General features: G+C 35.9%; 7 protein-coding genes and 3 non-coding genes across 19 annotated transcripts; 4 read left to right on the top strand and 6 right to left on the bottom strand.

Moving 5' to 3' along the window:
• Window positions 1-77: 77 nt before the first annotated feature.
• On the bottom strand, window positions 78-6,373 carry hmp-1 (the record flags this gene model as incomplete). Of its 6 annotated transcripts, NM_001373121.3 has the most annotated exons (9): window positions 78-612; window positions 1,363-1,463; window positions 2,362-2,455; window positions 2,753-2,893; window positions 3,377-4,204; window positions 4,307-4,837; window positions 5,233-5,436; window positions 5,483-5,938; window positions 5,983-6,373. In NM_001373121.3, 8 exons carry the CDS (start codon window positions 6,364-6,366, stop codon window positions 1,450-1,452), a joined length of 2,652 nt encoding a protein of 883 aa, NP_001360176.1. The 6 variants fall into 6 exon arrangements, with proteins under 6 accessions (NP_001360176.1, NP_001122991.1, NP_505985.1 ...); NM_001129519.3 differs by lacking the exon at window positions 2,362-2,455 and having other exon boundaries at window positions 79-621; window positions 5,983-6,367; NM_073584.7 differs by lacking the exon at window positions 2,362-2,455 and having other exon boundaries at window positions 80-612; window positions 5,983-6,367.
• R13H4.10 lies at window positions 4,938-5,160 on the top strand. Its single transcript, NR_069630.1, has one exon. It is a non-coding gene; the product is annotated as an Unclassified non-coding RNA R13H4.10 (non-coding RNA).
• A 653-nt stretch (window positions 6,374-7,026) lies between the features above and the next one.
• Window positions 7,027-7,525, top strand: R13H4.11. Its single transcript, NR_069629.1, has one exon. It is a non-coding gene; the product is annotated as an Unclassified non-coding RNA R13H4.11 (non-coding RNA).
• Window positions 7,526-8,515: 990 nt separating this feature from the next.
• On the top strand, window positions 8,516-21,047 carry nphp-4 (uncharacterized protein). Its single transcript, NM_073581.5, has 17 exons — window positions 8,516-8,744; window positions 8,793-8,921; window positions 8,966-9,047; window positions 9,442-9,517; window positions 9,567-9,757; window positions 9,807-9,994; window positions 10,164-10,300; window positions 10,362-11,234; window positions 11,433-11,613; window positions 11,656-11,932; window positions 12,859-13,254; window positions 13,434-14,067; window positions 14,113-14,217; window positions 16,159-16,286; window positions 19,685-19,830; window positions 20,675-20,842; window positions 20,886-21,047. Exons 1-17 carry the CDS (start codon window positions 8,619-8,621, stop codon window positions 20,964-20,966), a joined length of 3,918 nt encoding a protein of 1,305 aa, NP_505982.2. The 5' UTR covers window positions 8,516-8,618; the 3' UTR covers window positions 20,967-21,047.
• idpb-5 (Intrinsically Disordered Protein, class B) lies at window positions 11,941-12,724 on the bottom strand. The gene is made up of 2 exons (NM_001028912.5): window positions 12,389-12,724; window positions 11,941-12,310 (listed from the first exon to the last, which is right to left on the bottom strand). The coding sequence occupies exons 1-2, from the start codon at window positions 12,700-12,702 to the stop codon at window positions 11,986-11,988; spliced, it is 639 nt and encodes a 212-aa protein (NP_001024083.1). The 5' UTR covers window positions 12,703-12,724; the 3' UTR covers window positions 11,941-11,985.
• R13H4.2 (uncharacterized protein) lies at window positions 14,224-15,855 on the bottom strand (the record flags this gene model as incomplete). 5 transcript variants are annotated; one of them, NR_023977.1, is made up of 7 exons in its annotated part: window positions 14,333-14,493; window positions 14,542-14,608; window positions 14,671-14,761; window positions 14,863-15,104; window positions 15,149-15,271; window positions 15,441-15,519; window positions 15,824-15,834. NR_023977.1 is itself a non-coding variant. In NM_001129518.6 (6 exons), 6 exons carry the CDS (start codon window positions 15,832-15,834, stop codon window positions 14,333-14,335), a joined length of 678 nt encoding a protein of 225 aa, NP_001122990.1. The 5 variants fall into 5 exon arrangements, 3 of the variants coding, with proteins under 3 accessions (NP_001122990.1, NP_001256378.1, NP_001263864.1); NM_001129518.6 differs by lacking the exon at window positions 14,542-14,608 and having other exon boundaries at window positions 14,224-14,493; window positions 14,700-14,761; window positions 15,824-15,855; NR_102077.1 differs by lacking the exon at window positions 15,824-15,834 and having other exon boundaries at window positions 14,704-14,761; window positions 15,441-15,518.
• Window positions 16,536-18,625, bottom strand: pho-8 (intestinal acid PHOsphatase). Its single transcript, NM_073582.5, has 7 exons — window positions 18,420-18,625; window positions 17,960-18,052; window positions 17,755-17,910; window positions 17,149-17,568; window positions 16,984-17,103; window positions 16,744-16,878; window positions 16,536-16,697 (listed from the first exon to the last, which is right to left on the bottom strand). The coding sequence occupies exons 1-7, from the start codon at window positions 18,597-18,599 to the stop codon at window positions 16,593-16,595; spliced, it is 1,209 nt and encodes a 402-aa protein (NP_505983.2). The 5' UTR covers window positions 18,600-18,625; the 3' UTR covers window positions 16,536-16,592.
• col-158 (Nematode cuticle collagen N-terminal domain-containing protein) lies at window positions 21,025-22,662 on the bottom strand. The gene is made up of 3 exons (NM_073580.9): window positions 22,509-22,662; window positions 21,386-22,132; window positions 21,025-21,338 (listed from the first exon to the last, which is right to left on the bottom strand). The coding sequence occupies exons 1-3, from the start codon at window positions 22,647-22,649 to the stop codon at window positions 21,216-21,218; spliced, it is 1,011 nt and encodes a 336-aa protein (NP_505981.1). The 5' UTR covers window positions 22,650-22,662; the 3' UTR covers window positions 21,025-21,215.
• Window positions 22,508-22,657, top strand: D2023.15. Its single transcript, NR_069628.1, has one exon. It is a non-coding gene; the product is annotated as an Unclassified non-coding RNA D2023.15 (non-coding RNA).
• A 211-nt stretch (window positions 22,663-22,873) lies between the features above and the next one.
• D2023.6 (ABC1 atypical kinase-like domain-containing protein) lies at window positions 22,874-24,890 on the bottom strand. The gene is made up of 6 exons (NM_073579.6): window positions 24,835-24,890; window positions 24,673-24,783; window positions 24,471-24,620; window positions 23,622-24,422; window positions 23,293-23,574; window positions 22,874-23,182 (listed from the first exon to the last, which is right to left on the bottom strand). Exons 1-6 carry the CDS (start codon window positions 24,874-24,876, stop codon window positions 23,030-23,032), a joined length of 1,539 nt encoding a protein of 512 aa, NP_505980.1. The 5' UTR covers window positions 24,877-24,890; the 3' UTR covers window positions 22,874-23,029.
• Between the last annotated feature and the right edge of the window lie 219 nt (window positions 24,891-25,109).

The following is a 25,109-nucleotide window of genomic DNA, read 5'->3' as shown; positions in this document are numbered from 1 at the left end:
TCGTAATGCTCAGGCACAACAATTTTGACGGTGCCAGATGTACGAGACCTTTTTGATGTCTATATACATAATAAAAATAGGAAAGAATTGAGTTCATCTAATTTGAAAAACTTGTGCACATAGATCAGGGAGTTTAGAAATCAGAATCATACAGAAAAAATCGTTGAAAGGGTGAGGTTGATAGTGCGAAAATAAATTGTAAAGATGTAAAGTTACCTGATTTTCAACAGTATGGATTATGATATTCATGGGGGAGAAAAATGAAAAATGCGGTGATAATGGTGGCGGTGATGAGCTGATAGAATTTAGAGCATTAAACAGAAATGAATACAAAAAATACACAGATACAAATTTCTAGCTGAAGAGAATTGAAAGAATGAGAAAATAATAAAGACTCGGGCATATAAAGGATGTGTGGAAAGATTTGGAAGGGAAAAGTATGAAGATACATGAATAAAACTGAAATAAATTATCTATAAACGACCGTTTATTCTTTGTTGATGCCGGCGATCAAGTTCCTCGTCGTCACTATCACGACCCGTCTCAATCTCGTTACGCGTAAACTCGGCGAGCACTTTAGCTGGTTGCAAAGGTCGCCGTTCGGATGCCCGTCTGCAAACTCTTTATAACATTAGTCGGCGTTCGTTGAATACATCTTTTGAAAGGGGGATTCTAATTAATTTTCTGTAATGGAATAGATAATGATCAAGAATTAGTGATCACCTATCACGGGAACACCAACTTCTGAGTATGCGTATTGCACAACATATTTTTGACGAGCAAAATATCTCGTAGCGAAAACTACAGTAATTATTGTAATGACTACTGTAGCGCTTGTGTCGATTTACGGGGTGCATCTCAAAATCGTAAAATTTAGTTTAATAGGTTTAAAAAATGTCTGAAATCTTATCAAAAATTTTTTCAGGGGGGGAAAATTTTCTGAAAGAAAAGAAAAATTGTGTTTTTTGATGCTTTAAAACTTTCATTTCAATGTCCGAAATCATCCAACTATTCATCACTTTTTATGAACATTGTCGCTTTTTTTTTGCTTTCCGAAAACTCAATTTGCATTTATGATCCTCAAGGGATACACTTTTGCTCAACAAGTCAAGAATATACATTTTGGTGTCGCAGCTCTTTCGGCTTTCACCACTTTTACCACAAAAAAAGGGACTTGGGACTACTGACAATGGCAGCTACGTGCCATTTTCTGGTGGCAGTGCTATTTTTTATGAATTATTCAGGGACCGACTACTTTTTTTCACATGGCTTCTCAATGAAGTGTGTCATATGTCCTTTTGCAGGCAAAGGAAACACTTATAGAGGGATCCTTGATTCAAAAAAAATAGATGAAAACGTTACCTGATTATAGCATTATTCTTTTGTGGTCGAATTAGTGGTTGTTTCTTTGGTGGAGCCATTCGCCACTCGACACGTACACTGTTGGCATTAGGACGACGGAACTGCAAGAATAAGGATGAGTTTCAGGAAGTTATCAGCAAAGAATTCCAAGCATTCGAGCAATTTAAGAAAATGAAACCAACAGCAAACAACATCGAGACACTTTTCATCAACAATAACACATATTTTACGTTCGTATCAATTTCTTTCAAGTTTTTTTTTCAACTTAATCTTCTTTTCTTAGTTAAAGTTGCAATACAATCTAGTTTAAAATGTATGAGTTTTTTACGGGGGAGTATAAGATCACAAGACCGACATATTGGGGGATCGATGTCCACACATCAAGACCGATACAATGCATTTTTAGAAAGTTAAATGTTTTTTTGTTGGGAAAACGATTTTTAAGTGTGAAGGGAAAATAAGAAAGGGATGTCCTTACCAATTTGAATTAACATATTTAACTGGAATTGTTTTCTTTTTTTTGGAATATAATGAAAATTAATTTGTATTTTCTAGGATTCAGGAAATCTATAAAAATCTGAGATTTTGCTTTTAATTTTTGGCTAAATTCCATGTTTGAATTCGCACCAAACTGAGAGAATTCAAATAGGGAATCGCCAAAAATTGAAAAATCTGATTTTCGAAAATTCGACATTTCATTCTTTCTCTTTTTTGGGTATTTCTGAGAATCAAACTATTCTGGATTTTTTTAAAGCAAAATCCCTACTCCATTAAAAAAAAATCGTCAAACATTAATAGTCTTAACCACTGATTTGAACTCAAGACATAAGCTTTTTTTAACTATAAAAAATATTTACCATTAAATTACGCAGCAGCCAACGTAAATTTTGAGAAAAAAGCAAAAAATTAAATTCGACATGCTCAATATCTCTTTTTCTCAAAAACAACATCGATAAAACCACACAACACGATATTTAATGCTTTCTCATTTTTTCTCACCAGATTCATCCATCGGACTTTCATAATTAATAGCTTTGTGAGCATCGCTAAGCGCAACGGCTGATTCGACTCGAGCACGTTCGCGTTGTGCACACTATTGAGAATGTTTTTTTTTTTTTTTAATTTTATTTATTTAATTTTCTAAAACTTTTGGGTACACTTTCTAAAATCTCAAAATTCAGTGTACAAAAGGCAACTGGTCTATTGGCACTTTAAACCACGTGTCTACTCAAAAGAGTGGGCGAAATACCATCTGATTTGAAATGAATTACGTAAGCAGCCGTTATCGTCTGTACGAAAAAAGAAATGTGTGATAAATGCTGGAAAGCAATAGTATCAGACATCAAGTGGGAATAATAATTAATGTTTTGTTTAAAGAAAGGGAACCAACCTTGGTACTGGCAATGTATGCAGCTTTAACAGTCTGTACAACAGCAGTTAAAAGATTTCGAGCCGTTTGAATAAGAGACATTGCAGAGTCAAGTGCAGATACGACAAGCTCATTTCCAACTTGAGTCACATCAGCTTTCACCTGAAATATTACTTTCTATTAAAAGTTTAAAGTTATATTTCACATGGTTTTTTGAAAGCAATTTAAACAAAACTTATTTATAGTAAGTATATGAACAATTTTCTAGTATAAGTGAGGCCAATCACAATTTTTTTTTCATTTTTCATGGCTTCAGTCTAGAGCTTGGTTCGCAAAAAAAACGCGAAGTAAAATTATATCTCTACTGAAATCGTTAAAAACAGTTGAAACCTCTTTTGGTGAAATATCACACTATCTATAAGTTTTTTTTTTTAATTCTCAATTTTTTCAAAAACTTTTCAGATAATTCTGAAAAATACGAGATTCTTTTCAGTTTTAGTTTTTATAGACGCGTTTTTAATTGTGAATCTTTACAATTTTCTTGAAAAACTAATTTGACAAATTTAAAAAACCCCCGAAACAAACAATTGACCAAAAACATTTGGTACGCTTTTACAGCTCGTGGCACCAATTAAAAAAACTCACCTTACTACAAATATTCAGTTGCTGACAATATAGAGTGATTTGTGACAAATATGCGAGCAAATCCTTTTTCGTCTGCGAATCAGCACTTTCTTCTCCAATCTGCCGTGCCAATGCATTTAGTTTTGATCCATTAAGTGAGATTTCTTGTGCTGCTCGGATAACATCCATTGTCGTTTTCAATGGCCCACAACCTCTTGTGAATTCTGTCATACTCATCATAATCTTACACATATTATTGGCCAATGATATAATATCATTTCCTGTTTCATCCCACTTGGCAACTTCTCTTTCGAATCGTGTTTGTGTTACTTTGAAGATATCAATTTGTGCTTGAATTTTCTTTTTCTCTTCTTCTGGCAATCGTCTCATCAGATTCTGTTGATTTTCTTGTTCGGATATCGTACGATTAGCATCTGCATTTGCTGCACCAACACCATCAGCTTCATACTCTACATCCGAATCAACATCATTCATACTTCGGTTCATTAAAAGTGCATGTCGAATGTCTTTAACTGCATCGTGAACTAATGTACAAGCATTGATAAATTCATTCATTTCTTCTTCCTTTGTTTTTGGATCCCATGTAAGTCCGTGTGCTTCTTGACGGTTGGCTAAAGCGCTCGCACGCTCAGCGAATTGATCTACACGTTGAGTTTTCAAAATCCGAACAGCTTGCTTAACAGTTTCAGTGTATTCAGAGTTCTGAAGGAAGTCCATTTCAGCATCGACAACGTCACAGACTCGGAGAGCTCGTCCACGTATCGATCCGGCAGCACAGTCGACAGTTTCACAGTTGGCCGCATTTTCATCCGGTGTTGAAGCGTTTGCCTGGAAAATTCAGTTTGAACGTCTCAAAAGTTGACGAATTTAGCGAAAACTATTTTTGTTAATTTTCATTAAATTTAAAATTTTGAGAACTAAAATACTTACCGTGATACCTTTGATTCCCCGCTCACAGTCTTCAACAATATGTGCTTCACTGACAGCCAAAAAGTCGTCCAAAGTAGTGATATTGTCAAGAGCAGTCGTTAACAATCTCACTTTGTCAAACCAAGCATTTTTATAGGTTTCCATGTTCTCTTGAGCAGTTTTTGAAGTAGGTTGATGGCAAAGTAAGATGGCAGCTTGAGCAACTTGTGGAGCAAGTTTTTCAAGTTGAGCAGCCGTATGCTGAATGACACTAACACTTTCAACATCTGATGAAAGTTGACAAGAAAGACGAGCAACTGAAACAATTTCATTTGCATGCTCTTGGAACATCTTTGAACGATATCTTGTATTCTCTTCATGGCCTTCTTTAGCAGCTTCTATCAGTAAAATAAGCGGTGTACGGGTATCCAGGAAAGCATCACTTATATGATCTACAATTGCACGACGAAGGTGTCGCCGGAGATCTTTTGTTCTTTTGTGTACTTCTGCGATTCCAAGAGGAATATCATCATTATCATCTCTTCGGCCGGTCTGAAAAATTACAGATTTAAAACATAGTTAAACAGGTCGTAATAAGCTTTAAATTTTATTGTAAAAACTTTGTAGTCTCTATATTTTCTACTACTACAAATTTTTTAAAGAATTTCCCCGAAATTCTAAAAAAAACATTTTCCATGTCTGAACTCGCGGTGGTCATTTTTTTTTCTAAAAAACGGCTTTAGTTCGAGTTCGGTTAACAAACAAAAACAGTTGTTCTCGCCCTGAGGGACAAGGCGTCACACTTGAAAGAACGCACGATTGTTTGTTTGTTTGTTCTCACCGTCTCCATCGCCCTTTTGTGAAAAAGATGCGCTTCTTTGAATGTTTTTTATTTCTTTTTATTTTAAACGAGGCAACAAGTCAAGAGATCAATAGAAAAAACTTACAGATTTTTCATATTCGGTCAAAAGTTCTTGAAGAGCTTGCCGCAAATTATTGCATTCAGCAACAATTTTTTGTTTTCGATTTTCACGAGTGCTTTCAGCATCGGCAATTGAAGCAGAACCACTAACAATTCGTTCACAATGTCCTTCAAGATCTGGACGATCAGTTCCTCGACGATAATGGGCTGGATCAATTTCGATTCGATTCTTAAAATAAATTATTTGTCTTATTATTTGAAATTTTTAAACTCACTTGAAAAGTATCGATTTCATTGATAAGATCGCCTATTCTTCCATATTCAGAAAATGTTACTTTCGGTTGTTGTCCGTTTAAAACAGATTCAAGAGCATTTAAAGCAGAATGCATTTCATCTGCAGTGTAATCACGATTTCTTCGAGCTTCTTCATGTTCTGGATGTCTTACAAATGTTCGTGTTGAAGTATACAGAAGTGGTGCAGTCTGTCGAAGTGCTGATCTTGCTGCTAGAAGATCATCTCTCTGATTTGGTTTAACCAAATCAATGGCTCGTCGTCGAACAGTGATATCAAGTTCTTCGATTTGAGAAATGAGAAGATTGTACAAATCATCTACTTTGATTTTTGTATCCGCTTCAATCATTTGGTGTGCAGTTTCTCGAACTTCATCTACTTTATCAACTATCACTTTTACATCAATCGAGTCGGCAAGAATTAGGAATTTAGCGACAGCCTGAATACAACATTTTTCAGTTAAAAGAGTACCTAAAAACTTACAGTCAACAAATTTCTACCAGAATTCGTTGCAATAGCTCGTTTGTTTGTTGAAGTTGAATCTCTGACAAAATCTCTTCCAGTTTGAATCATCACTTGCCCAGTATCTTGAACTGCTCCAAGAGCTTCGTGCAATAAATCAATTGCGCGTGGATCACTGTTTGCAATTGGGCATTTCGAAATTGCAAAGCTTCCCGTTTGAAGAAAATTAGCAACGGCAGCATCAAGAGTGGCGACAAGTCCTTCAGTAGTTTGTCCAGGTTTTAACGGAAACGTTTCAGTGATGTTGGTCACTTCATTGATTAATTGAGTAATTTGTTTCAAAACATTTTTCGAGCGCACTTCGTCGATGTTGAAATACGCATGAGAATTGCCATTCGCAGGCATTCTGAAAATTAATAAAATTGAAAATTCAGATTAGAATGCAAATAAAACGAAGAGAAATAATATTTATATTGAGATGAAATCAAAAAATATAAAAAGAAATACATAACCTTACATTAAAGTATCGATTAGAACTACTGTTAGATTTGAAGGCGCACGATAAAGAAGGGGTGGTTGGTCTCAAAGAGATCCAAGAGGGTACTGTCACCGTTAAACTTTATTGGCAAACACAGAATTTACTTATTCTTTGAGAAAATGACTCATATAAAATAAAAATCTTTACTCTAACTTTTCAAAAATTAAAAATTAAATTTTCAATGAAAAAAATAAAAAATCCTTTCGCAAAATAGCGAGAAACAAGTGTGGTGGGGCCTGTGAGGCCTTTCGGGTGTTTACTCAACGAAAAAACAAAACAATTAATAGGGGATTATGTTTCACATGCCGGCAATTTAGGAAATAACTATTTTTTAAATAAAATTTAAGAAAAAAACAAATTCGAAAATTAAAATTTCGACCGAAAATGAAGAAACTTAGTTTTTATTTGCCATGTTGAATATATGTTTCACACTCAAAAATTTTCAAATAAAAAAGTTGCGAAGCCAAAAAGTCACAAAAAGCAAACTTTTGAGGTATTTGCGAGTGAGAAGTGAATATGGTGAAAACGATGATTCCGCACCATCAACCGGTGTACGAAGACACTGTTAAATATAGAGAGAAAGAAGACACATAAAGAAATGATGATTCAGTCGGGTTGGCCGGTCGGTCAGTCAGCGGGTGACGAGTGAGCGGAGAGAAGGGTATAAGAACGGACGAGCGGCGGGAATAGAGGACGAAGAGGCAAGGACACTGGTCAATGGAGATGAAGAGACACAGACATTGGGACGGACGGAAGCAGGACGGTTCCCTTCGGGATGAGCAGAGACTCGACAGATGGAGAAGATGACCGAATTGAGTTTGTTTGCCCGACTCCCATGGATTATAAAATTGGGTACGTATGGCCTATGTTGGGGCAACTGCAGCAGCAGCGTGTGAGTGTGCGCCCCGGAAATAAAGGACTTTTATGGAAGGAGTATTGAGAAGATGATGGAAAAGGGACAAAAAGTTTCCCTTTTGTTTTGACGTCTTCTACGTCTTATTCGGAGATTTCGAGGGATAATTCTGAGGGATATGGAAGGACAGTGAATTGATGCATCATCATCATATTCTTATATTGGGTATTGAAATTTAAATTTGAATACGACCGAAACAATTTCTCGTTTCAAAAAAGTGGAATCTGAGTCATAGAGAAGTCTGAATCACGTTTTGTACACGGCAGCAGCTGTTTGTAAACTTTGAATCGCGGGGGTGAACTGAAGTGAAAAAAAAGAAAAAAAACTAGGAAAAATCAGGGAAAGTACATTTTTGAGATTGCATTTTTCTGAGAACCTGAACTTTCTCAGATGATATCAACAACATTATTAATCACTGCAACACGATCTGTGCTATTGTAAAAATATGTTCAATAATAATTTGATTTAGAGTCTATTTTGTCCCAATTTTAAGAGGTTTCTCCTGTCTAAACTTTCATAGACAATTTACGGAAATCTAGTAACTGTTGCCGGCTTATTGAACTTTTTCACTGGAGTTACTAAGATACTTATAGAATTTTTACGAAGTGTGGCCAAGATGTTCCTCAATTCAGCTTGACCCCAGGTAGTAATTTTTAGGAACCTTTCCAGTTTACATTTAAAAAGTTTTGACCAATTAAAAAAAATTAGTTGTGAGTTGTTTCCAGAAAGGAACTGGAGTTTCTCATCCAAAGTGGCTAACCATACTTCGTGGAAAATTGTGATTTATATTTATTTAAAGGATAACGGCATCATTTCAACATTTCAAAATAGAAAAGTACTTAGTTTTCTGTAAAAAAATTTCGAAAAAAAAATCAAGTGATTTGATCTAATCTTGTTCTAACGACGACTCTCAATACAAAATGCAATAGCATAATCAAAACTATTCAGTATATAAACATTTCCCAACAATTTACACATTACATCAAATTAATGCTCAATATACGTAATCCAACGTGTTCCCAGCAGCTGGGACTTCTCATTTCCATGACAACCAGCACCCGCTCTCCAATTCGTATACTCCTTCTTTTCACTCTCTATCGTATTTCCTCTATCGTTCTTCTTGAACGTTTATTTTTTAGTTTCTATATATTATTGCCTAGAAACTAGCTGAAAATACTAAAGTTTGTGGTAACAAAGTCTCGAAAAATGTCGGTCAACGACTGGTATTCGTTGTTTCTGGCAAACCGGCCAGTTGAAATGAAACGTAATGTTTCGAGAGGAACTAAAGCTTTGTGTTATTCAATGTTCATTTCCAATTTGACATCTCCACAGGTATGTGTAAACGATATAATTAATTAATATATGATTTTAATACTTTAGCTGACTGAGAACATTCGATACCAGATTAGTGCTTTTTTATTCGACACGAAGACTTCTCAAATGTTTGGGAGGCAATGTAGAACAGAATGGATTCCAGCGAATAGTAATGGAACTTGTGTTTTTAATGAAGTAGAAATTGTACAAGTTTGTTTAATAACTGGAATATGTTGCAGACATTATATTTTTACTCAATTATAAACAGCAGAGATGTGCTTCTTATTCTTGAATTTGTGGAAGAAGGATCAGACGAAATAAGTAAGTTATTTAATTGTTAAATTTTTAAAGGAACATTTTAAATTTATTTATCATAATGTTTTATTGGCTTTTCATTCAAAATAATATTTGAAAATAGCTTTTTAGCTCCTATTTGTCTTTCAGTCATTATTTTTTTAAATAACTTCTCAATAATTCAGAGAATTTTCCGAATCATTATGACCATATGTTTCAAAATAATGCACAATTTAGTAAATTTATACTAACATAAGTTTTATATCACGATAAAATAAACTCGCATTAAAAATAAACATTTGGAAATCACTAATTGAAACATTTTTCTTCCTTGCATAGGGCAAATACAATAAATAAATTAGATTTTAAACTTTTCTAGATGGAAGAACATTCGAAAACCCGAAAAGTACAAAAATTACAGCGCCTGCCACAAGCGTTGGATGGTTTTCAACGCATATCGAGAAGAAAACGCCCGTAGAAATATCAAACACTAAAATGTGAGTTTTTTTAATTATTGCTCCAACATAATTTTTCTTATTACTTTAGTTTCGATATATTTGGTGGAACTCCAAAACTATTAATTTTTGATAAAGAAACAGTTTTAAAACCAGTTGGAAATGTTGAATGTACATACAACATATTCGAAATGCCACCCATATTCTTCCAATGTTTGCCTGAATTTTGCATTGTTTGCGACAAAGACATTATTCCTGGAATAATCAAAGACAGTTCTGATGGTTAGTTAACAAATATTCCTTTTTTTAATTTTTTAATGTTTTGTGTCAGAATGGTGGTTGAGCACGCCAAAAGAGATGCCAACAATTCCCGCTGCAATTGATGCAATTGTAATTCAATTCAAGAATAATGTACCTGAATTAGAAAAACAAATTACACATGATATTGAAAAAGAATGGGCATTGAAAGAAGGAGGAACTCTTAAACCAAAAGCAATCATAATGGATAGAAAATTGAGAGTGAGTTTTTTGGTGAAAAGTTGGCTAAAAACATGATATTTGCTGTTACACGGAAGGTGCAGTGAAACTTAGGAATCATTTTTACATTACTTTGAATTCGTCCAGGTTTTCAAATATTTTTGCAAGAAACAAGTAATCGTTTATCTTTTTATTTATACTTTATTATTAGATCGGAGTACACAATGGGTACACATATGTCACTGAACCATTCACAGTTGACTTGGAAATAATCTCCTCAAATGCTGGTGATACTCTAAGATCGCGAAAGAAACCTATTGACTTTGGGAAATCATCAAATTGGGAAGAGTAAGTTTTAAAATCTTGTCCTGTCGTAAAAGAAGAATTTTTCATAATTTCATAATTTCAGACAACTGCTATTTCAAGCTGCTGGAAACCCGCGTCTGGCACTTCGAAATCTGTATGCGGATCCAAGAATGGCTATCATATTCTTGCTTGAATACACCTTTCACCGAGAAGACAATCAAAGCCTTAATCAGACTATTCTAATCGGATGGGCTGCATGGACTCCATTCTCAGATGGAGCCTTTTCTGGAAAAGAAGTGGAGACACGAGTTAGCTTTGTTGGTGGTCCACGTCCGAATCCAGAAGGCGTTTTATGTTATAAGAACGTATTGAATCAACCAGACTCCTTGAAGCCATTGAATGAGAAACTTGAAATTTTTGTGGACTTTAAATTTTATGAAAATGGAAGAAGTGTTCACAATACACCAACATCAAGAAGGGCTGCTGACTCTGCAAGAGTTCAAACTGGAAGATCAGGCGATAATGGCCAATCTGCTAGATCAAATAGAAAATCAGTGAAAATAGAAACTCCTAGAAGTCCAGAAAATTCGAATAGATTCCCTGCACTAGTAGATACAGGAAGATCAGTTTCATCAGTAGATGAATTGAGATCAATAAATGAGGATTTGAATAGATTCATAGAAGAACCAATGGAAATTCCAGTTCAAGACGTAGTTGTTGCAAAGAAACCAGTAGAAGAACCTCTACCAATAACATCAGTTTACAAGATTCCTTTTGATGAGCTCAAACCAATAAACTTCCCAAGATCTGCCCATTCCATGTTTGCGAGACAAAACTTCACTCAGTTGAAAGACAGGAACGGATCACCACCAAATACTGAAGATGTGACACTAAAAACCATCATCGATATGAAAAGAGAGCAATTGGACAGACTCATTACATCACATGTATATTTTCAATTTATTGCTTTCAAACAGTAAGTTGAATTCTTAAAAATTCTCAATGACTGAAGTCACTGAACGACAATCATATTTCAATTGAGTAGTTAATTTTCTTGAGCTTGGGGTCAATTTACTTATCGCATAAAATTGTTATATTTTTCTATTCAGACTAGATTTTCAAGGTCAAACGCAACAGTATGTATTTAAAAAAAACTACAACTACAACATTTTAGACTTGCTGCTCCTGATGCTCGCATGATTAAGAAGTTATTTTTCACAATCGGGTTTTACCGATTCCCCGATATTACAACAGAGTCAATGCTTCTCACATCTATGGAGAAAGGAGAACCAACCCTTTTAACCCGACTTGATAAAAATGGGAATTCGGATGTTATAGCTTCACCTGGATTCATAGTAAGATTCCATGTCTTACATTTAAAAAAAGAAACGTTTCAGGCAAAATATATAATCGAAGGAGAAGAAAGCAAGGCTGACTTTTTGGATTTTATGGCTTCTGGTCATGCAACTATTGATGTATGGGATTCAGACTCGTTGATTCACTTGGGATCAACTATTGTGCCAATCAAGAATTTGTATCGAAGAGGAAGGGAAGCTGTTCAGTTGTTTATTCAATGCCCAGTGGTTGATACATCTTTAGACACTTCATCAAAAGCTGGGGCTTTCCTTTACATGAGAGTTGCCAATATCGGATTTCCGTCAGGCAATACATATGGTAATATTTTTCAAAATTATTTATTAAATTAGATAAATAAGTGAAAAAGGAAATTAGTGAGCCCATGTCTCAGTGACAAGCTCGTAAACTGGCTCTGGCCATTGAGTAGCTGTCTCGACTTCTTCTGGTTTATTCTCTTCAACAGTTTCTGGAGTCTCAACGTTCTCAGTGATCTCAACTGGAGCAATAGTTTCTGGGATCTGCTCGATTTGTCTAGCTTCTCTTTGAACCTTCTCGGCGAGCTTGATCTTGAGAGTTTGGAGGGAACGACGCTTACGTCCTCCTCCTCCGCATCCGCAGCATCCGCATCCACATCCGCATCCACATCCGCAGCAGCATGGACGACAGCAAGTGCAGCAACGGGTGCAGCAGCAAGTTCTGAAATATAGATATTATTTGGAAGAAGGTAATAAAATTATAATTGAAAAGTTCATAATTTCAATGAAAACAACAAACCTGCAACAAGTGCAACATCTACGACAGCAGCAACAGCAACGTGGACGGCAACAGCAGCATCCACATCCACATCCGCAACATCCACAACCTCCTCCCTGACGTTTCACTCTTCCATTTGATTCTCCAAGAGTATCAATATCAGTTGTTTTGACATCTGGCAGAGCTACTTCGGTTGTTTCATGTGATCCAGGTAGAGCCAAATCAGTAGTTTCAGAAGACTTCAAAGCTTCTCTAGAGCTCAATGGATGTGCTTGAACTAAATAGGACAAACCAAGAATAGCTATGAGGCTAAGTGTAAAACGAATGGATTGCATGATGAGTTATGGGAACTGATGAAACTTCAGTCGGCTGAGAGTCTTATTTATACAAACCTTAGGTGCCGGAAGACTTCCGGCAGATCCGCGCGTGTCTTGTTTGCACATGTTTGCTTATCACCTAATCGTAATTCATAATCTGTCAAAAACTTGCAGATCTCTCCTCCTCCTCTTCATCGCTGACTACCACAAGATCCAACGTAAACTCTGGACAAGGTACAGTAGTCCGCCGACTGACGTCATCAATCCGGTTAAATGAAGAAGGACCCCATTCCTATCGAATTCACGCAAAACCATTACCTGGTAATAGTGGTGTTGGACTAGATCGGTTTTTGACAGCTCAGAGACTAGATATTCAACAACGGCATGAACAATTGTTCAATGAGAATAGTTTGGATAAGATCAGACAATGGAATGATTTAAAAGAAGGATTCAACTTTTCTGATAATAAAGAAATTGCACAGAAATTCATTTTTGAAGAAGAGCTAGCTGCATACAAAAAGCTTCGATATGAAAGTAAACCTGCAAAACTTCTTGAAGCTGTTTTCAAAGGTTAGATGATTTAAATATTTATTAAAAATACGTCTGAAAAACTGTTCCGAAATACAATGGTTACCAATATTCCATACGCTTTCAGTTTATCTGTAACTTTTTCAATAGATTTGTTTAATTTTATCGATACTTAAATCAAATTTTCAATAACACTCTCGTTCGAATATTTTTGTTTGCAGGTATTACAAGTTGTCACCAAATAAATCCCAGTTTTGGAGAGAAAGTATTTTTTGAATTTCCTCTCGAGAACTACAATTCTGAACCAATCAATTGCACCATTGAATTTGATGATGAAGCTTTGAAACCAGTATTTGATGCAGAAGAATGGAAATTTTACAAAACAGTGAACAAAGTAACAACTCCATCAGAAAAGCAAATGATGAGACAAACAACGGATAGAATTGAGATTTGTCTTCAACCTGGGGATGTTTTATTTATTCCATTTATCTACGACGCTTTCTTTTTCCCAAATGATGCATTCAACATGTACTCAACAAAAGTTGTATTTAGAAGATGGGATACAAAAGAACCACTAGCAATATTGGATCTCCACGTGCATCGAAGAAATTTCCTTCTTCAACATTCAGTTACTTTTATTTGTGAAACATCTGGAAACTGGGAAAAACAATTAGTACTACCACCAATGGCCAGAGACAGAAGAGTTTTGTCATGTCGATGCTCTGATCCGTCTGTAAGACTGACTGTTCGAAATGCGACACTACAACAGATTGTTGGATTCACAACATATTCAGGGGAAACGAATGATCGAAAGACGTTTCTTTTATTGATGTATAGTGATCATTATCAAACAAGGTTGTCGTTTTAGTGGAATAATTTTATTGTAATACAACTTTTCAGATTAATGGCTACCTGGAAAATCACTATTCTTCCATTCTTCAATGTTGATGTTCGTAGTATTGTTGGGCAAACAACTCGTCTTCATTTATTAGTGCACAGAAGAAGGTAAGCCATTTTAGTTAAATTTTATTACTGAGAAAGTATGAGAGTTCGTATAAATGCAAAAAAAAAGAGAAAAAGAGTCGATCGCAGAATCTGAACACTAGAAGCACGCCACTCATTAAGCCCACTGTGCAAAGTACTGACGGGTTTTTCTATCGTACGTTGATGGAAGATAATTGTCCTTGGTGGAGCAATAAAGCTCACGCCAGTTTTTAAAACGACGATCCCAGTACTTTGGTGTTAACCAGTAAGCATCAAGAGTAGTGTGATTGATTAGACCTGAAATTGAATGTTTTAAAGAAAATTTCTACAAAAGCCTGTGCTCACATTAATATCTAGTGTAGAGATAGAGCGGCGAAAAAGGATTAGTAGTACCGTAAACTGCCAAATTGTTCTAAAATAAAGCAACAATTGTATTTGGTAAAAGTAATGGGCACTGCCCTGTCTCTACACTACCTTAGACAGTGGTCAATACCGGTACAAACCTGCCTTGTACATGGAAAGGCCACGAGAAAGGGAAGTGCTCAATGAGTCCATCAAGTACGATCTGAAATTTGAATTTTTCTTTGGTTTAAATAATTTTGATTTGATTGAAAACTTGGCTATTGAAAACATATTTATCTTATTCAATTTGTAGACTATGCATACCTATACGGGGTGTAGGTGTAGTTCAAGTAGCGGTTGAAAGCAGAATCAGTGTATCGACGGTAAGAGGATGGATAGTCATAGTCATACCAATATCCCTTGTAGCGAGTCCAATAAGATCCATAGTTGTTCCAATAATATGGATTTGGAAGATAATCACTGTAGGAATATCTTCTGCTTGGATAGTAGGTACTGCGATAAAGTGGAGAGAAGTAATAGTATTTGTCATACCAGTAGTCATCGTACTGAAATTTTAATTCTCAAAAAATAAAAGAAAGCCATCTCATACCAAATCCCAGTCACGACGCCAGCGGTATGGAGTCGATTGGTAGACAGTATGCCATTGTGGACGGTACTTATCCGAGTAACGGAAGTGAGCGGTCAAGTCTGGGACTGATGAAGTGCGGGTGACCTGGAAAAATGATGCATTTGTTTTTGTTACCTTCACGCGTGATCTCTTAATTGGCACCTGGTGCCAACGGGGCTAAAGTGATGATTGTGTAACATTATTGAGAGAGATAAACCAGAAGTTGAAAGGTTTTTGATCAGTTCATAGTTAATCAGGATTTAAGTGAACTTACGTAAAGACGAGAGCTCGGTTCAACCGATCGAGAACGGACAAGTGCGCTGCGAGAGCGCACCAAGGCGTAGTCGGTCATACTGTAATTGTAATTGATAATTTTAGTATTGTACTAGTACTAGATTGAAATAATAAAAAATTACAAGTGAGAGCTTAAATTTGATCAAAATACATAAATAGGAGTTTCATTGCATTTCCCGAAATAAATAAAAGGTACCATCAACATTGCGCTTATAAGACGATCTTTGTATTAATTTTAGTTTTTTAACCTTCCACACCTTACAAAATAGAAGTAGCACAAACTAAAAAATAAATCACACTTTTTGATATCCAATGTGTGAACTACAAAGTTCAAGTTTTAACAAAAATTAAAAGAAACTAAACCTGGAAACCATTTGGCAGGCGCCTGAGTCGGTATTTCTGAATGGCAGATGTGCCCCTTGTGTGCTCTCTTGTCCTCTTCTATTTTCTATCTTTCATGCCTCTTCTTGATTCCTAATCTTTTGCGAAGGCGGAGGAGGACGATGTGCCAGTTGTTTGGTCCCCGCGGGAAGAAAACAAAAAATAAAAATGCTTGGATTCCAACACCTGGTCGCTCTTTTTCTCTCCCACACTCTCATCTGGTGGGGATTCAGAAGAAAACAACACACAAAAAATGAAGAATAGATGAACAATAAACAAAATGATAGGAATTACGTTCTTTATCTGTTTATTTTCAGCGAGCATGATGGAGTGCCAGATGATTTACTGAAAGTGTATACAGCATCTGGATGTATGAAAGTTGTGGATTCTGTGCTCACTGAAAGAACACCTACAGCCACAATTGATTTTACACCAAACTTTATTGGTAAGCCTTTAATACAACAAAATGTGATATACATATGAGCACTTGCGTACTGTCAAATCAAAAATGAAAACGTTTCTATTTACCCGTTAAATGTTCAGAAAATTATTTACAATATCTAAAAGTGCAAAGAGCAATACCGTTATTCCACACAAAAATAGAGAAAAATACACCAAGGATATTTGTCGTCAATCTTTACTCAACTCTTTTGGGTTTTCTAAATTTGCTCTATAAAACATTAACCATTTAAAATGTAAGATAGCAATAATTTATTTAATGGTTCCATGGGAACCAATGTTAAGATCTAGTTCATTTTGAATAAAATAAACTCGCTAAGAGAAATGGTAAGAAAAATGATAAAGAGTTGAACGTGTAAGACGAGTTTCCACATGCTTTGAGAGGAGTCCCGCATAACTGAAAATATGCGAACTTTGGTCTATAATGAGAAGATTATGCTTACCGTCATCATATCCGAGTAGTTTGTAACTGTCATATTTGAAAAAGCCACTGCCAATTGCGACACTTCACAAGGTTCCGGGCATCGGGAAAGCGGAATTCTGTATGGATCCGATGTAGTCTCATTTCGATAGTAGAGCTGAATAAATTAAAATGAACCATCAGCATTAATTTGAAAGAAAATATAAATAATTTTTTGTTAACCAAGTTTCCTAATAAAACTTATTTCAATTGAACAACTAACCTCAGAATAAAATTTTCCGTTGTCTGAATAAACATGCATGATAAGTGCAGCCGCATAAGGAACCATCATCTCATTTGAAGCACGGAATGCATTGAGAAGTGCAAGAAGAACACCATCATGCTGAAATTAATATAATAGATTTTCTCAGTTTCCATTAGATTTTACCGAAGAATAAAGAAGCATTCTCTGATCATTTCTGCTCTCAGAAACTGCAATTGCATTTTGAATCCAATTGTAAAGAACGGAGCCTCCTTCAAGTTTTCCTTTCTCTTCTGAATTAAATAGATTCATCATTCGAACGGTCCTCATTTCAGTTATAATGTCCATTGAAGTACGATTGTCATATTGAGGCCAGGTTTGTGTAACCCAATAAGGCTGTTTTGCAGTCATGTTATGAATCAACTCTCTTTGTATATCGAATAATCCATTAATATCCATATATGAACAGTGTTTGAATCCTGTAGTTTGAGAAAGTTCACTGAAGAAGTCTGCATACTTAACACTATAATAAGCGTTTGATTCTTGATCGCCTTGAGCCACTAAAACTTCATGACGAGCACATTTTATCGCAGTTGGTTTGCACACCTGAATCAGTTTATCTTAGTAAATGTAGTCTATAATGAATAGTCACTCTCCGGAAATAGAAATTGGGCTTCAAAATGTTTTATCAGTTGTTCTTACGTACTTTCTAATCTCTTTTGTCTTTCTGACGCATTTGTGATAAAACCTCATAAGAACAACTTTAGTTTAAATCTAAAAATCAACGGTTACCAAATCAGGTTCTCCTGGAGTAGATGCATGTACTGGAAGAGGTTGCCAGTCTATATCTGAGCTCCATTGATAACCACCAGAAGCTGGGTATAGCCCGTAAAGAAATGCTTGTGCAGATACCAAAGCACGATCAGAATCGGAAGAGCGCAGGTAGACCTACAAATTTCAAGAGTTTAATTTACAGATATGGTATTGAGTTTCTTACTTCTTTCACTGAAAAATTAGACGGAATAAATGAAGAGTCCACGTATTGGTGTCGGAAGAACTCTCCGAGCTCGTGAAGTTGTTGCATTCCAATCTAAAATAAATAGGTTTTTAAGGCAAAGTAGCGCCAGTGAAGGTTTTGTCAACGTGTATTTGAAATCAATCAGAAAAACTAATTAAAACACTATAAGATATTTGAGATTTTCATAATTTATAGTCAGTTCTAAAAAACTATATCCAAAATTTATAACCAAAAATTTTGACACTTTTCCTGTGATATTTGGTTATTTGAGCGTCACTGGGAGATGTTAAACATTTTTTCTGCTCCGTTTTTTAGGTCACTCTTTATAGCTGAAACAAATTAAATGTAATTATAATTTTATTGTGATATGATAGAAGATCGCGTAAGAACTCACAAATATTCAACAAGTACATTTCTTTAAAAGTTTAATAAAACAAACCGAAGTCAACTGCCCCCATCCCCTTGACCAAGCTTTTTCTGTGTACTGGTCATTTGGATACGGTAAGTGTAGAGGAGCACGGTCTCCATGTCGCCACAGTGCTTGTACAAACTCAAGTTTCCTAGATTCTATATTATTGAACACGGCAAGAAATATGACAAGTCCTTGTATCAACATCATCACGTCGTCTAGAAATCTCTGCAAAAAATTGAAAAAGTGAATACCGGACAGAAAAGTCGCAAAAAAGGGGACGAGTTCTCATGCAGGTCTATCAGGTTACATACAAGAATCGCACGCTATCTGATGACGGAAATTCTGATTCTTTTGACGTCGTCGAAATTGAGACGAGTATGTTCCAAAATAGAGCAAAAGTGCGGTGTAGTTGGATTTAAATAGAAAGTGAAAGTGGGGAGGAGTCGAAAGACTGTTAATTGTATGAAGTTTTGTTATCAGTTAACATTTTACTCCCACGGAAAAAAATGATTTTTTATCTAAAACGAATACTGGGTTTGAAGTTCCCGAATTTGGAAACAAATACGGAGAATTTTGTCGATCGGTCTTGAAATTTTAGTGCAGCAAAAAACAGTAGTGCCCGCCAATGTTCTATTCGCTGGTAGCTTATCGATGATGTTTGTGGTATTTTCTAGCATTTTTTACAAAGTTATGTATTTTCGAATATGCTACCTCACCTAGCACCTCGCGAGTTTATTTATGACTACTACTCTTTGAATCCATGTAACTGAATACATTTTTATTCAACCCATTATAATCAAAAAATAATCTACATACATCTATTGCTTAATTTTAATTGTCATGTTCTTAAGTCGTCAGGAAACTTACATTAGGGACACAATTTTAACTTGCAGAATGCAATTATGATCGAATTGTTCCGAATATTGCTTTTCAGCAAAAAAATTGTTTGAAATATATATATTGATAAAGAAATGACAATAAATCGAAAGTTAGGAAAGATCATAAGTACATTTATTTCAAAAAACGAACAAATACATCCAAAAAATGAAGCTCACAAAATTGATACGGTCGAAAAAACGCAAAAATGTTATCTCTCCTTGCATTTTAATCTTCTTAGACATACATCAGAGCCATGAAGAAAATGTTCAGTATAGTTGCAAAAATAGTTGATTCCACGTGCAAACTAGGCGCATCCAGGCGAGAAATATCCACAAAGTCATTTAAAATTCCAAATTTCACAAACTCATCCGATTAGTACCCCCGCGTTTTCATGACCTCACGTGTTGTTTCAGGAACAAAGAAGCTTGTCGTTTCTGTTGTGAATACCAATACATTGAAGTTAGAACGAGGGTTTTTGGTTTACGGAAAGTCTGAAGCGCCACGGATTACGCAGAAGTTTGTCATACAAATTCCATCATCTGATGAAGCTATTAGAAAGGTTTGTTGAATTTATATAATATTGAATGTTAAAGATTTTTAGTTTGGATCGACAGTAATTTCCAAACATTTCAAACTATTATTTTAACTAAAATAACAAGAATTTTTTAAAGTCAAAATCGCTCACTAAATTTAATTTTTTTGGGGCATGAAACTGTGATTTTCATGATACTTCTTTATTTGGCTAGCATGCAACAGACAACTTTCAGAATAAGGTAAAAAATCCGTTCAAACTAAACACATCTAACATTAAAATAAATAACATTTTTTCAAAATTTGTGTACAGTAAGAATGTTTTTGTTTACTGTTATTCATTGTCATGCTAGCAAATAATTAAAATTTGAAATGAATCAGAGAAACAACAGATAACAAAATTCAAATTTAGACTATAAGGAGGTTTTTTTTCAATTTGAAAACAAACCGATGGACTGAACAACTCAAATGTATGTGTGTTCTCTGTGTTGGTTTCCGAGAACTTTAAGCATTTCCCTGACAGTCCTAATAAGTCAATGAAAAATATTCAACTTCTTAGAGTGTGAAAAATTTGTCGAAGAAGTTTATGTATAAAATAACGAAGTACAACTATTTTCCTGGTAGAATAGTCTAAAGCTCTTACAACAATCATTAATATTATAGAAACTGTTCATCTCAATTGATTTCAATTTTACATAGTTTGAAAAAAAAACAAAGTGAGGTCCTTTAGAATATGGCGTTTTCTAGGGTTATAAACCTATTTGGATATTGTATAATTTAAGCTTATATGAGAAATCCTTATTTAAATGATTTTACAGAAAAAAAACCAATCTGGGGTCATAACCTTTTTTTGACGAAAACCCTTCTTTCAGAGAATCCCGATAAGAAACCCATATGGTTTACCAAAGACATTCCGAATCACCACATCAAATTCTGATATTGTAAAAATTACGGATAGTCTGTTGTCAGTTCCACCTATGGGAAAACTTCCATGTGAAATGTATTTTGTGAAGAATACACATCTTCAAAAGAATATAGAGGTAATTAACTAATCATTTAAATATTTACATTCTAGTATTTCAGACATTGTTGTATATATCAGATGCGGAGACTTATGTACAAGAAGAAGCATATTCAATCACACTTGCATTCGAAGCTTCCTGATTTTCAAATTGTCTCATTGCAAATTTTTATTTTTTGTGATATTCCGGTTGAAATCTTGAAAAATGAATTCTTTATTGAAAGACTTTTGGCTCGAAAAAAGTGACGACTCAACCACTTGAAGGCTCGACTCAAACCCGCTGATGCTCGATTTTTGAAAGTTGCTCATGATAGGAATACAAGTAAAATAGTGTGAAAAATTGAAAAAATAAAGAAAGAAATGATAAATCAGCAAGATTAAGTGTCTCGCTTTTACTTCTTTCCATAGCTGTTTTGGGCATGTCCAGTGCCACCAGAGTATCCACCGGTTCCAGCAGAATAACTGGCTCCTGGAGCATTTGATGGGTTGTGGGATGGAGCAGAAGCGTAGTTCTCCTGGAAAGTTTTGAAAAGTGTTATTTAGATTCTAATGATTATCCTACCTTTGGAGCGTTTCTGTCTGGGCATGGACAATAGGCAGCATCGTCTCCGACCTTTCCATCTTCTCCTGGCTTTCCTTCCTCTCCTGGTGGTCCACCTGGTCCTTGGAATCCGTTGATTCCGTCTGGTCCTGGTGCTCCTGCAGCTCCAACTGGTCCATCGTTTCCAGCGTCTCCTTCTGGTCCTGGTGGTCCAGAATCTCCTGGTGGTCCACGTGGTCCCTTTCTTGGTGTTGGTTGCTCGACATCTTGTCCTTTTTCTCCATTCGATCCTGGCTTTCCATCGTCTCCTGGTGGTCCTGGTGGTCCCATCTCTCCTGGACGTCCTGGATATCCATCGGTTCCTGGAGATCCTCCAGTTCCACGTGGTCCACGCATTCCACGGAGACCTGGCTTTCCACGCTCTCCTGGAGATCCTGGCTTTCCTGGAGCACAAGTAATACATCCATTAAATGGAGCATTTTGTGAATCTTCAGCATTCTCTCCTGGGAATCCATCTTGTCCATCAATTCCTGGAATTCCGTCAGGTCCTGCAGATCCTTGTGGTCCTGATGGTCCAGCTGGACATCCTCCGGTTCCGAGAGCATCGTCTCCGTTTCCATTACCAGAGCTGCAAGAGCATGTTGGTCCTGGATTGACACCCTGAGCTTCGTATCCTCCATATTGTTCCTTTCCTTGACGGCGTTGACGGTTTGAAACTGTTGCAGCTCCAAGTCCAAGCATTTGAGTCCACAGATCATCAGTTGTTACCTAGAACATACATTTTTTGTTGTCTGGCATTAGGTAAATGTTTTATGTATATCCTGTTCTCAGAGCACTTCAGAATTTGGCATTTCATTGAGTTCATTTTCACCACCAAATGAACAAATATGTAAAATTTGACACCGGTAGCGACCACTATGAATGAGATCGTGATAAGACCCATTCAGAAAACGACGTGTGCCTTTAAACTGACATGTCGAAAATTCGCCAAATCACAATATAATCGTGGTGGCCGCCTACATCTATTTATTTATCAAGACACTTCAAAGCATTTTGTGGAAACAAGGATGGTTTGAAGTTTTGGTAATTCTCAAAAACGAGTATAATACTTCAGAAAACTTCGTAATTTTCAAGAATAAAATACCTTGAACTGATCCATCTCCTGATCGAGTTGCGACCAGATAGACTGAACATCGGAATAAATTGAGAAAATTGCATAAAGCGAGAGGATGAGAGTGGCCGAGGAGAGGCACAAAGCCCCGGCGGTCGCTTTAGTGACGCTCATTCGAGTCGACTCTGTTCATTTCACCAATCTTCGTTTCTTTTATACAATGGAAAACTGGTTTATACTGCGACAAATAGGTTACCACAGACAACTGGTCATTTCTCTTGATAAGGGAGATAGGATGTGGTATACAAGATAGATATATCCTAATTCCTTATCACTCACCACCGAAAGCCATATGTTCTTTCACATTCCTAATGTACTGCATGAATAATATCTGTGAACAGTTTAAAAAAAGGTTTATTTAATAAAAAGGCACTGTTTTTTATTTCATGACCCGGGGAGAGGTGAGCAAAAATGGAAATGCAATAAATCCTACACTAATTAAATCACAGACTACAATCGAGGTGGTAAAAATCAAGAATCAAAAAACTATAGAACTAGTGATAGTTGATAAAACGAAGGTAATATTGATAGATACAAAGCTTCATAAGCGACCAATACATGTGGAATCCAATTTTGAATTTTCCGAGTAGACTATCTGAACGGCGAATGGCAAGATCGTGCGAACTTCGGATGACGCATCGGGACATCTGAAATACATATTTTTAGAGTCTCGATAAAAACGGCAGAAAGACCAATAGTCTAATACGTAGATCTTTTTGAGAATAACAGCAAAGACTCCAGAAAGTTTTAAACTTACTTCAATATGTCCATCACTTGATCCAAAAACTCCTAATTTATGCTCGATGTTTCTCATCAAATCATTCGTTTTTAAAATAAGAAGCATTTCTCGTGGCATTCGTGCTAGTACTTCACTGATTTGAGGTATCAACGACGAAGCATACATACGAAGCTCATCTTTTTCACTTTCATTCATTTTCGACTTTCCAATTCCACCTGTGACCGACTTCCAAGAACGTCGAGTGACCATGCATGCAAATAGACCGTAGAGTTCCCCAACTCCCATTTGACTTGCAACTTTCTGAAAATATTAGCTTTCACTTAATTATATATTTTAAAATAACTAACGCGGATCTCTTGGAGATCAGGCTTCAGAATTGCCAGCCAAAGATCGGAATACAGTTTACGAATGTGATCACTGATATTCAAGTACAAACCATGATCCAATAGCACAATTTCATATTTTCCATTTCCTAGGCTGTTGATCAGTACATTTCCAGGGTGCGGATCCGAGTGCAAATATCCTTGTAGAAAGATCATTTCAGAAATAGTTTTTCCTATTTTCATACAAACATCATGTGGATCAATATTATTCTTTTTTAGGTATTCCACATCATCAACATGTGCTCCTTCACAAAATTCCATGGTGAGTACTCTCGTTGTAGTCAAATCGTATTTAATCTTTGGAATTCGTAGAAATTTCAGGTGCTTGAAACGTTGAGCTGCTTCATCGGCATTTTTCGCTTCGTGCAGAAAATCAAGTTCATTTGGAAGATTCTTCTTTATTTCGTCCACTAGCCACATAAGACGGAATTCCGGAAAGACTGCATCGGCAACTTTTACTAAGAATTCCATAGTGTTAACATCGGTCCTGCTATTCTTGTAAACTCGTTTATGCTGAACTTTAACTGCAACCGTCTCCCCAGATTCTTTTAGCTTTGCTTTATGAACTTGTGCCAGGCTTGCCGCTCCAACTGGTTTTTCGGAAAATTCCGAAAATAGGTCGCCGACTTTTGCGTTTAATTCTGACTCCACGACGTAAATGACATCCTCCTTGGATGCTTGTGGAGCTTGCGAGGTGAGAATGCTTAATGTTTGAGTGTACTCTGGTGGTATCAAATATTCCATTCCCGAAATGTGTTGTCCAACCTATATTTTCATTTATTTCAATAGAAATTTGAAGTATAATTCAGCTACCTTGATGAAAACACCTCCGTTGACACAGGCCAACTCCAAAAGATGCTCCGCACTTCGCTGGTGACATTTTTTGATTGCATCATCGTATTCAGAAGATGGCTCTGGAAGTCCACGCAATGAAGTTTTGTAGTCAATTACAATTTTCCCTACCTGAAAATTCAGATCGAAATTTTTTGTAAACAGTTTAGTTTAAACAACTTACGGTTGAAGCAGCTCTCCCAAATCTCAGCAGTCCTAATTGTCTTAAGTCTTCAACGGAATCTACCGTGTACGCTGTATAGCCTGCTCCAGCTCCAGTTCCCACAAATAAGACCTTGAAAACGTTTTTAATTAATACGATGCTTTGAAAACTTAAACAACTTACTTTTGTGAGTGGCTTAAACGCCAGTATTTTTCTAATAATCATGACACCGGGCTGAAAATAACTGAAAATGATGGAAATTCATCTCAAAAAATATCGACGCAAGTGCGCTCCATTGATTGCAGAGAGAGTATGTGTATTCTGGAGGTCAGAGACATTTTTGAAAACAGTTTTTATTTTGCAAAACAGTTTTGAAATCAAAGTTCTTGCTGTTTTCAGAATGTTCTTCTTTGCCTTTTTTTCATTTTTAAGTAATTTTTTTCTCAGTAAAAATATAA

The sequence above is a fragment of the Caenorhabditis elegans genome, chromosome V (genome assembly GCF_000002985.6).
Source record: "Caenorhabditis elegans chromosome V".
In the NCBI taxonomy this organism is placed as follows: domain Eukaryota; kingdom Metazoa; phylum Nematoda; class Chromadorea; order Rhabditida; family Rhabditidae; genus Caenorhabditis; species Caenorhabditis elegans.
This window is presented reverse-complemented; position numbering and strand designations above follow the sequence as displayed.

Excerpts from the sequence above, each read along its gene's own strand:
- nphp-4 (NM_073581.5), top strand. The coding sequence starts at position 8,619 with ATGTCGGTCAACGACTGGTATTCGTTGTTTCTGGCAAACCGGCCAGTT. Across the intron at positions 9,995-10,163 it reads TAATGGATAGAAAATTGAGA|ATCGGAGTACACAATGGGTA; the intron begins GTGAGTTTTTTG and ends CTTTATTATTAG. Across the intron at positions 14,218-16,158 it reads TTATTAGTGCACAGAAGAAG|CGAGCATGATGGAGTGCCAG; the intron begins GTAAGCCATTTT and ends GTTTATTTTCAG.
- D2023.6 (NM_073579.6), bottom strand. The coding sequence starts at position 24,876 with ATGATTATTAGAAAAATACTGGCGTTTAAGCCACTCACAAAA. Across the intron at positions 24,621-24,672 it reads TTGGGAGAGCTGCTTCAACC|GTAGGGAAAATTGTAATTGA; the intron begins GTAAGTTGTTTA and ends CTGAATTTTCAG. Across the intron at positions 23,183-23,292 it reads CAAGTGATGGACATATTGAA|ATGTCCCGATGCGTCATCCG; the intron begins GTAAGTTTAAAA and ends TATGTATTTCAG.
- col-158 (NM_073580.9), bottom strand. The coding sequence starts at position 22,649 with ATGAGCGTCACTAAAGCGACCGCCGGGGCTTTGTGCCTCTCCTCGGCC. Across the intron at positions 22,133-22,508 it reads AGGAGATGGATCAGTTCAAG|GTAACAACTGATGATCTGTG; the intron begins GTATTTTATTCT and ends TGTATGTTCTAG. Across the intron at positions 21,339-21,385 it reads CAGACAGAAACGCTCCAAAG|GAGAACTACGCTTCTGCTCC; the intron begins GTAGGATAATCA and ends AAAACTTTCCAG.
- pho-8 (NM_073582.5), bottom strand. The coding sequence starts at position 18,599 with ATGATGTTGATACAAGGACTTGTCATATTTCTTGCCGTGTTCAATAAT. Across the intron at positions 17,911-17,959 it reads CTAATTTTTCAGTGAAAGAA|GTCTACCTGCGCTCTTCCGA; the intron begins GTAAGAAACTCA and ends TGAAATTTGTAG. Across the intron at positions 17,104-17,148 it reads GAATGCTTCTTTATTCTTCG|CATGATGGTGTTCTTCTTGC; the intron begins GTAAAATCTAAT and ends TATTAATTTCAG.
- idpb-5 (NM_001028912.5), bottom strand. The coding sequence starts at position 12,702 with ATGCAATCCATTCGTTTTACACTTAGCCTCATAGCTATTCTTGGTTTG. Across the intron at positions 12,311-12,388 it reads AGATGTTGCACTTGTTGCAG|AACTTGCTGCTGCACCCGTT; the intron begins GTTTGTTGTTTT and ends TCTATATTTCAG.